The 9,233-nt window shown below is 60.1% G+C and overlaps 1 protein-coding gene across 1 annotated transcript; it reads left to right on the forward strand.

Moving 5' to 3' along the window:
- Positions 1-3,188: 3,188 nt before the first annotated feature.
- Positions 3,189-7,586, forward strand: GDF7 (growth differentiation factor 7). The gene is made up of 2 exons (XM_090280174.1): positions 3,189-3,579; positions 6,278-7,586. Exons 1-2 carry the CDS (start codon positions 3,189-3,191, stop codon positions 7,237-7,239), a joined length of 1,353 nt encoding a protein of 450 aa, XP_090136300.1. The 3' UTR covers positions 7,240-7,586.
- The last annotated feature ends 1,647 nt before the right edge of the window (positions 7,587-9,233 follow it).

Below are 9,233 nucleotides of genomic sequence, written 5' to 3' on the forward strand. Positions count from 1 at the left end.
CACATGTCCTCCACCTCTCACAGGTGAACCTCAGTGGACATTTGTGCATCTGGAGATCTAAAGCCAGGAAGAGCCGAGGGACTTGCAGACCAAGGTCAGAGGCAGGATTTGAATTCTGGTCTCTTGACTCTCAGGAGCATCAATACGTCATAGCCAGGGGGCTTCTGTTCTATCTTCCAAAATAGCATTTTTCTGCAGCGACCCAGAACCCCTGAGTCACAAAGGCCAGGGCAGAACCCCTGACGGTGGACAGGGCAGAGGCTGAGCCCTCATCATGCCTCACCTACAGGGTGTCCAGGGGAGAGTTGTGGTGAGACCTTCTGGAGATCAAGGGCACAGGACCACTGAGGGGACCCATTATCCCAGATGACTGTGATGCAAAGTAATAGAGCACTGGTCACTTCCCTTCCTTGGGTACTTGGCTTCCTCATATGGACACATGCAGGCCATCTTTAAGGGACCTCCTTGTGCTCATGTCATTAGGCATGAAGGGCTCCTGTCTGGTTGTGGCAGGAGATACTTGCCTGAGAAGCTGAGTAGGCTCCCCCTTCAGCTGGTGCCTGAAGGTCACTGTAGCTGGCAGAATTCAAGACTAACTTCCTAAGTGGCATTGATGCAATGTGCCAGACTCATGTTCCCAGGGGGCGTGTAAACTCACACCGCAAAGTTGCCTTGGAGAGATGCTGGAGCATTCATGGTTCTGGTATAAGGAATCATCACCATCAGAGCAATATATTAGAAAGCTTCCTGGGGTAGGGAGCTCCCTGTCTCTGCAAGTATGCAAGCACTACCTGGAAAGCAACTTGCTCTATAGTTCAGGTATGGCATGGAAAATTGGCCTTGATAACCCAAAAGGTTCTTTCAAATCCTGGAATTCTGTGACCTGAATCAGAGACCTTGAAGAAAGCAGACAGCTTCTGGAGGGGATGGATGAACATGAAAGTGTTCTCCATGGTAAGGATCTGGGCTGAGAATGTGGGGACCACACTTACCCACCCCAGTCAAGAAACACCTGGCTTCAGGCTGCTTTTCCTCTCCTCTCTTTTGGAGCCAAACTCACCTCCTTTCTCTGGGACAGTGGGAGTCTGGAATTCTGGACATTGGGGGTGGTCGTCAGACTGACGCAGAGCAAAGTGAGAACTGAGTTTTCTCCCAGCCTGCTCTGAACTTACTGCACCTGCCTCTGGGCCTCATCAACAGCTGGGACAACACAGAGGCCAGAGGAATTTCCCTTCAGAACGCGCTTAGCAGCCTGCAGAGCAGAGCTTCCAGGTCTCCCTCCTACCTGGCCCACAGACCAAAGGCTCCCCGCAGCCCCTAAGAGGAAGACCCACACTGAGCCTTGATGAGCCTCACCAGTGGTTGGTGACTTTGTACTGGCTGAAGCCGGTCCCAAAGACAGGAAGGACCCTGGCCATTCCAGTCCCACACCACCCTTGCTGCCCAGACCTTCCCAAGCTAATCTCCGGTCTTTCTTCTCTGCCCACCTGATCGGTCTGAAGGCCTTTCCTCTTGTTCCCACCCCCGCCCCCCATGCGTCCCTGTCCCTCAGTGGCCCTGCGGGCCACAGCAGAGAATATGGTGAGGAGTTCGGTTGGGAGGAAACAGCCAGTGCAGGGAAACTCGGGAGCCTGAGCCAGAGTTGCCCGAGAGCTTCCGGGCCGGGTGTCCTCCGTGAGTCAGAGCGCGGCGCGCACCACAGTAGCAGTCGCAACTCCCGTGGCTTTGGATCCTGTGACGTCACGTTGATGCTGATCACCCACTCAAAGTGACCGTGACTCACCGCCCCCGTCTAGATTTTGAGTTCGGTAGCAAAAGCAGTTTCAAAGAGAAAGGACACGCATGCCCTGCTTCGGGGGTCTGCTTGGCTCAGCCCCTCCGTCGGCCTAACAGCGGCTTGCCATTCTGCTGGACGTTCCCGCACTCGGGGGATATCCCTGCTGCCGGTGGAGCTGAGCCAGCACCCGCCTACGAGCACCCTTCCCTGCTCCTGCCCCTGAGACGTGGCCTCGGGAACCAGCCCCCGCCGGCTCCGGACACAGGTGCGCGGCCGCCCGAGAGGGTGCGCTCCGGGGCGCCCCCTCTACGGATCCCCCGGCCCCGCGCGATAACCGATAACTGCGGCTGGGGAAAGAAGTACAGAGCTCCCACCCGGCCCCCGGCTCTTCGCCGCCCGCCCTCCCGGCTTCTGGCTGTACCGCAATACACCAGGCTGCCCGTTTCCGTTAGCCTGACCCCTAGAAGGCCGGCAGAAGGTCATCACTGTCATCAGATGAACTCGGTGCGCCACTCCGCTCGGGAGTCTTCTCATCACCCCAGCGCACCCTTAGCAGTTCCCGTGCTCTTTTAAGATCTGGGCTTCCGCTTAAGCGAACGTTCCGCGCCCAGACCTTTGCTCTCCGAGTGTCGGTCGGTCCATGTCCATCCGTCTGGCCTGCCCTTCCAGTCGCTCCCTCTCTTCCCTACGAGTCCCCTTCCCTGCTCCAGCAGCCCGATCCTATCTTTGGGGGGCTCTGGCAGGGTGGGGAACAGCCAACCTGGATATCAAAACGTGTCTTTGTGGCAACTCTGCTCGCCCTTGTGATCTCCGTGAGCCCCTGTGGCCTCTCGCTGCGCTTTGGCCACCAGTTCACGGCACCGACGGGCGGGGCCGAGCCATTCCACCGCCCCACCTCTGGCGTCTCGGGCACTCTGGGAACAGGAGCGGGTGCTTCTCTGCAGGAGTAGGGAAGAAGCTGGTTGGGTGGCGACTACGAGAGATTCCCCGGAGTCTCTAAATCCGAGGGCGCATTTGGCTCGGGCACACCGTGGGCGGGAGGGTAGGGGAGGGAGGGGGCGCAGGGCCGTGGGGAAGAGGGGCGGGGCCTCGTTTGTGCGGGAGCCTCCGGCGGGTATCACTCGCTTGTCCAGAGTAGGCGCAGTGGTCGCCTGCGGGGTTGGGGGAAACTCCTGCCCTAGACTTCGCGTCAGGCGGGTGTAGGGGGCGCGGCGCCGCCACCAAAGTGTTCAGCAGGGGGCGCTGCTCTGGGCGTTGGGCGGGGGTGGGGTGGAGTGGGGTGGGAGAGGAGGGGGGGCCGCTGCTTGCTGCACACACTTCCCCCATTATTAAACACTATGTTCAAAAGGCGCCGGGGGACTTCCCGGAGCCACGGAGCCCGCGCCGCCCGCCCGCCCGGCCCACGGAGCCCATGGACCTGAGCGCGGCCGCCGCGCTGTGCCTGTGTCTGCTGAGCGCCTGCCGCCCCCGCGACGGGCTCGAAGCAGCCGCGGTGCTGCGGGCAGCCGGGGCAGGGCCGGCCGGGAGTCCGGGGGGCCGCGGCGGCGGCGCGAGGACGCTCGCCGCGGCGGCGGGTGCCTCTGCTGTCCCGGCCGCCGCGGCTCTCGGGGTCCGCGCTTCGCGCCGCGCCACCGGCTCTGGCTTCAGGAACGGATCGGTGGTGCCGCACCAGTTCATGATGTCGCTTTACCGAAGCCTGGCCGGGAGGGCTCCGGCTGGGGCAGCCGCCGCCTCCACCTCGGGCTCTGGCCGCCACGGCCGTGCGGACACCATCACCGGCTTCGCAGACCAGGCGACCCAAGGTACTCACGCCTCTACTGCGCCCGTCCATCCTGTACAGTCCTAGGCGGAGACCACCGCCAGAGCGGTGCCCCTGCTCCATCCATGCGGGGTGCGGCCCCTGTCTCCCTTCGCCGAGGCCCACGCACCCTAAACTAGTGTGCCTGGACTGTGGTGAGAGCTCTGGCAGCTCGCGGGGCCGGGCCATAGAGGGCTGAGTCGGTCCCTCCGTGGGGCTGCCCTGGCCCTGCCGCCGGCGGGTCCCCTCGAGGAGGCAGGCTGTGTCTGAAATCCGGAGAAGCAAGAGGAGCGGGGTCTGGCCGAGAGAGACTGCGTAGTGGTAGTGGCGGAGGCTGCTTCGCTGCAGCAATGTCGGCAGCTCCCAGTCTCCTGGGGGCTGTACAAATTGGAGGTAACTCGGGGGCACGCGAGACAGAGGCAGGCAGCAAGCTAAAGCAAGTGGCCGCAGAGAGGCTGGTAGCATCACCACCTACGAAGAGGGCCCTTCTCAGCAGGCTGCGCCAGGGTGCAGGTGTGTCGCTATGGGTGCCTGTGCCCGGCCCCTGGGCCAGCAGAGGTCAGGGACTCGGGTTGTGTGGGGAGGAGAGGAGAGCCACTGACCGTGCACGAGTGCAGGCCTCCTGCACCAAGCGCTCCCCGTCACTCCGGGCCAGACCCTCCAAAGGTAGGACGAGGGTGAGGCCCTGGTGATTGCTGTGTCATCTGGATTTTATTAATCTCTATTGATGTCATTAAAGCAGACAGATAGGGGAGATTTAAGTAATTCTGCCCTTAATTCTAAACAGCCAGAGACCCAGCATGGAAGGCAGGAGAGAAAGGAAGCCAAAGGGAGCTGGAAAGTAAGTGTTGCTGCAGATGGGCCCGGTCCGGGAGCAGAGACCAAGTCGCCCACTCCCTCCAACACCCACACAGTGTCCACTCACAGCCTGCTTTACTCTGGGTGCAGGGACATTCTGGGACCAATGGCCTTACAGTCCGGTGGGAACTTACAAGCATCCTTGTAAGGCTTGGCGTGCTCCCCAGACTGGATGGATGCTCATAGGAAGCCGGAGTCCTGGCGTACAGGCCCGGGAAGCCCCAGCCCTCAAGTTGCCGCGTGGCTGCTGGGTTGTGGGAGAGCTGGGGTGTGCAGGGTCAGGCAGGCGGAGGCACCAGACGCTCTTTCTTTGGTTGAGTTGGGCCTGCCGAAGCCTCAGCCTCAGCCAAATCCTTTCTTTGGGCACTAGCTTGGCTGGCGAGGCTGGCTGGTAAGGCCACCTCTCCTTCTTCCTTCTGGAGGGAGAGGATGCAGTAGCAGCACCTTGAAGCAGGGAGGCTGCCGGGCCAGCTCAGAGAATGTGCCCCAGCAAGCGAGCCCTGGGGAAAAGCAGTGTGGTCTGTGCCTGGCGAGGAGGCGCGTTTGCCCGTTGCCTATCCTGCCTTCCTCTCCATCCTGAGCTTCAACCTGGAGCAGGGCTGCTTCAGGTCCCCTGAGGCCACCCACAGTGCCCAGACTTGGGACATCAAGAGTCCAGGGCCTGGTGTCCCTAGTTGGTGAGCAAATCTCCACTGGTGGGGGGAGTCTGCACAGTCTCTGTGTTTGGGGCAAAACGAAACCATATGACCTTCTTCAAAGAGAGCTCCTTATCTGCTGTTTGGTGGAATTTCAACTCTTTTTATTTTCCTGGGCCCCAAAAGAAAAAAAAGCTCCTACGACCAGAAATAAAATGCGAAAGCCGGAGATAAGTTATAGCGGAGGGAAAGAATAAGCCAGCGAAGGGTCCGGCGAGTCCTGGAGGCCAGATCTAATCTGACCCAACGCCTTCACCGCAGCAAGGCAGCCATGCTGCCCCCAGTCCTTCGGAGAAGGTCCCTTGCACTCCTTTGCCGCCTTTCCCCCTCTATCGGAGGTCCGGGAAACACTTGGAGAAGCTGAATATGGAGTTCCTGATGGCGACCGTCAGCGCTCCTCGCTCTGACACTTTGGGCCGAGCCAGGCCCCTACCTGCATCTCAATTCCCTTTGGGCAAAGCGAGGAAGCTGGGCTCACTAGAGGGTCTCTGGAGCCCTGCTGAGGTGTCCGCTTCTGGACGAATCGAATCGTAGGGCCCAGCCTGCATGGGATGTTCAGGCTGGGCTGGGGGAGTGAGGGGGCATAGTTTTGGGGGACAAGAACGTTCCTTTTTTGTACATCTGGAACTCCGCGGCTCCCCTGGGGGCTCGGCAGGGCAATATTGAGCAGTCTGCGTATGGCGCGGGGCCCGGACAAATTGTCGGCCTGGACTTTGGGCCTTGGAAAGGGCACACGACTCCCGATGCGCCCATAGGCCTCCTGGTCTGCTACCAGCCGAAAGCCTGGCCTCCGACACAGTCCCAGCACATCCGTGGCTCCAGGGCAGGCAGCGGAACTGTAGGGGCCTTAAGTCCCAGATGGTTGCAGGGGTGAGCTGCTGCTCCCGCAGCTCAGCAACAAGTCTATGTGCGTGGGTTGTAGCGGTGAAGGGGCCTTTGCCTCGATGAACCAAAGCCCGGTCACCATGTCAGGGCGAAGGCTTCCTTCCATCTGGTCCGGGCTGGCAGCTGTCCGGCTGGGGCCGAGACGTGGGGCGGGCGCCGGCTCCAGCGCCCGGTTGGGACGTTTGCAGTTAGGAGGTCCCGCGGCCAGGACTGCCGACTTCGTTTTCATTTGGCTCTTTCTCTGTCTCTTCTCGCCCTCTGTAGACGAATCGGCCGCGGAGACCGGCCAGAGCTTCCTATTCGACGTGTCCAGCCTTTCCGACGCCGATGAGGTGGTAGACGCGGAGCTGCGCGTGCTGCGCCGCGAGTCTCCGGAGCCCGGACCTGGCGGCACGAGTCCTCCCCCGCTGCTGCTGTTGTCCACCTGCCCGGGTGCCGCCCGCGCGCAGAGCCTGCTGCACTCTCGGTCCGCAGAGCCTCTGAACGGGGCGCGCTGGGAGGTGTTCGACGTGGCGGACGCCGTCCGGCGCCACCGACTGGAGCCGCGCGCCGCCCGCATGTTCTGCCTGTTGTTGCGCGCAGTGGCGGGTCCGGCGCGGGGACCGCTGGCGCTGAGATGGCTGGGCTTCGGCTCTCGGGGCGGAGGCAGCGCGGCGGCGGAGGATCGCGCGCTGCTGGTAGTCTCCTCCCGAACGCAGAGGAAAGAGAGCCTGTTCCGGGAGATTCGCGCCCAGGCCCGAGCGCTCGGGGCCGCGCTGGCCGTGGAGCAGCCGCCGGACCCAGGACCTGACAGCGGGTCACCGAGCGCTGTCCTCAGCGGTCGCAGAAGGCGGCGGACCGCGCTGGCCGGGGCTCGGGCTGCACAGGGCAGCGGCGGCGGCGCGGGCCGGGGCCACGGGCGCAGGGCCCGGAGCCGCTGCAGCCGCAAGCCGCTGCACGTGGACTTTAAGGAGCTGGGCTGGGATGACTGGATCATCGCTCCGCTGGACTACCAGGCGTACCACTGCGAGGGCGTTTGTGACTTCCCTCTGCGCTCACACCTTGAGCCCACCAACCACGCCATCATTCAGACGCTGCTCAACTCCATGGCGCCCGAGGCGGCGCCGGCCTCCTGCTGCGTGCCCGCGCGCCTCAGCCCCATCAGCATCCTCTACATCGACGCTGCCAACAACGTGGTCTACAAGCAGTACGAAGACATGGTGGTGGAGGCGTGCGGCTGCAGGTAGCATGCGTGCGGGGCCAGGGAGGGGCTGCCGCGCCGCACAGAGGACCCCCTGCCGAAGGGCAGCTGCGGGCCGGGCCTGTCCCAGAGCGTGGGTGCAGGTCGGACTCTGGCCCCGTGTCCGAATGCAGGAGAGAGAGCGCACCCACCCCCTCGTTCACTCATGCACACCATTTACCGGGACAGCACCCAAAGCCCTGGAGTGTCACAGCCGCGTGTACTCTGCAAACAGACACCGTTGCATCCGCTGCCTCCTTTGGGGAGAGGATAGTGTTTGTGTTAATGTTAAAATAACAGACACGGAACCCCGTAGGAACAAGTTAGGGAATTGCGGGCTCCAGAATGGGTGAACCAAAGGGGTACTTACTTAAGTTTTATGTCACCCCGTTCTATTTCTGAGAGTGGGGCACGGTGGGGGCTGGGGACTGAGTTCTGGGTGTTGCACCCTAGGACGGGCGGACGGGTCTTTTCGGAAAGGTTGCGTCCCACGGAGGCCCTTCATTCCGGGAAGGAGCCGCTGCAAAGGCTCTTACCTATTTTCTTTGACTTTTAAAATGGACGTGTCTCCTCAGTTTTGGAAGGGAGCACTTGTCTGAAATAGCACATTGTGGCGTTTAAAATTTTTTAAAAAAATCAGTTCTTATTGGGAATGATCTAGAAAGCTGAAAAAATTTTTCCTCTGGGAGGGGGATTGACAGAGGGAAGAGGCTTTAAACTGCAAATCTGATCTGACATGAAGCTGGGGTGGGGTGCATCTGCTGGGTCGTGCCAAGCTCCTCCGCTGGGCAGCCAGGGCTGGTGGCAGTGCCTTGGGACGCTCAGGGGAGAGCTAGTGCCCTGTCTGGAGGGGGGAAGCTGTGGCTTTTCCTAGAGACCTGCCAGGAAGTTTTCCTAGGGAGCTGCCAAAGAGGCTCTTACGACTTGGAAGAGACCTGAGGGGTCCTGGTCCTGGGTGGCTGGCTCCTGCAGAGGACGCGGGCTCTCTGCTATAGGCACAGCCCCTCCCATTGCACGCACTCAGAGTGCGCCCACATGTGCTCATGCTTAGCTAGCAAGTCCGTGTCGGGTCTTACACACTGTCACTGCGCTGTTGCTGTAGTTTTTGGCAGTGCGACAGTAGCGGGAAGGGAAGCGGCACAGAAGTGCTTTTGTGAGCTTTCAGCTCCTCGAACCCCAGTGGTTCAGAGGAGGAAGGTTCACCCCTCCTGTCCTTGCCCTGTCCAAGGGGCATGGGCTGGGTGGCTGCTGTGCCCCTTTGGAAGGTTCAGGCCTTGATGTTGGGGAACAGAGGTGGAAGTCTATCCTTCAGACCCTGTACTTTGTCCCCGAAGAGTCTTGTTGATGGTAGGATTGTCCACGTAAATGTGAGCTTGAACCACAATGGCCTTCATGGTTTTATTTGGTTCATTTCTGCCCGGGAGTCCTTTGTGGCCTGTGTACATGGTTGGGCTAGGGAAGGGAATTAAGTTGGGGGCCACGTGTGTGGGGCTCAGAGGGCACCTTTGAAAGCCCCTACAGCCCTCCTGAGTGTTCCTGCTTAAGGCTGTACTGGGTGCTCTCCTTTAGGGTCCCCAAGAGGCAGTCAGTCATTCTGCCCTTCTTGTCTTGGATGCTGAGGTCCAGGATCAGTTATACACATTTTAAGTTTCCGTGATTACATTCTTAGAGAGAGAGAGATGGAGAGATGAAAGATTTAGATACAGCTAATTTATTTAAGGGCCCCACCTGAGTCTTTTTTATCCTGTAAAATTCCCCCAAAGGAAAATAAAACACATTTATAATGTGAATTTATAAGCTGTGGCTATGTGGGTAGCTATAAATAACCAGAAACTGCAACAGCCTCTTCAGGTTAAAACCAAAAACCTCCCAAAGTGGCTGCTATACTACACTTCCATCCAGTTTCATCAACGGGGCTAAGATGGTCCTGTCACATTTGTGGATTTTGCCACAGAGGGCTTACTCTTTTCTTAAACGATGATTTTAATAACGATTGCTTGG

This window comes from Furipterus horrens, unplaced genomic scaffold, assembly GCF_987537825.1.
Source record: "Furipterus horrens unplaced genomic scaffold, mFurHor1.1.pri manual_scaffold_6, whole genome shotgun sequence".
Lineage (NCBI taxonomy): Eukaryota > Metazoa > Chordata > Mammalia > Chiroptera > Furipteridae > Furipterus > Furipterus horrens.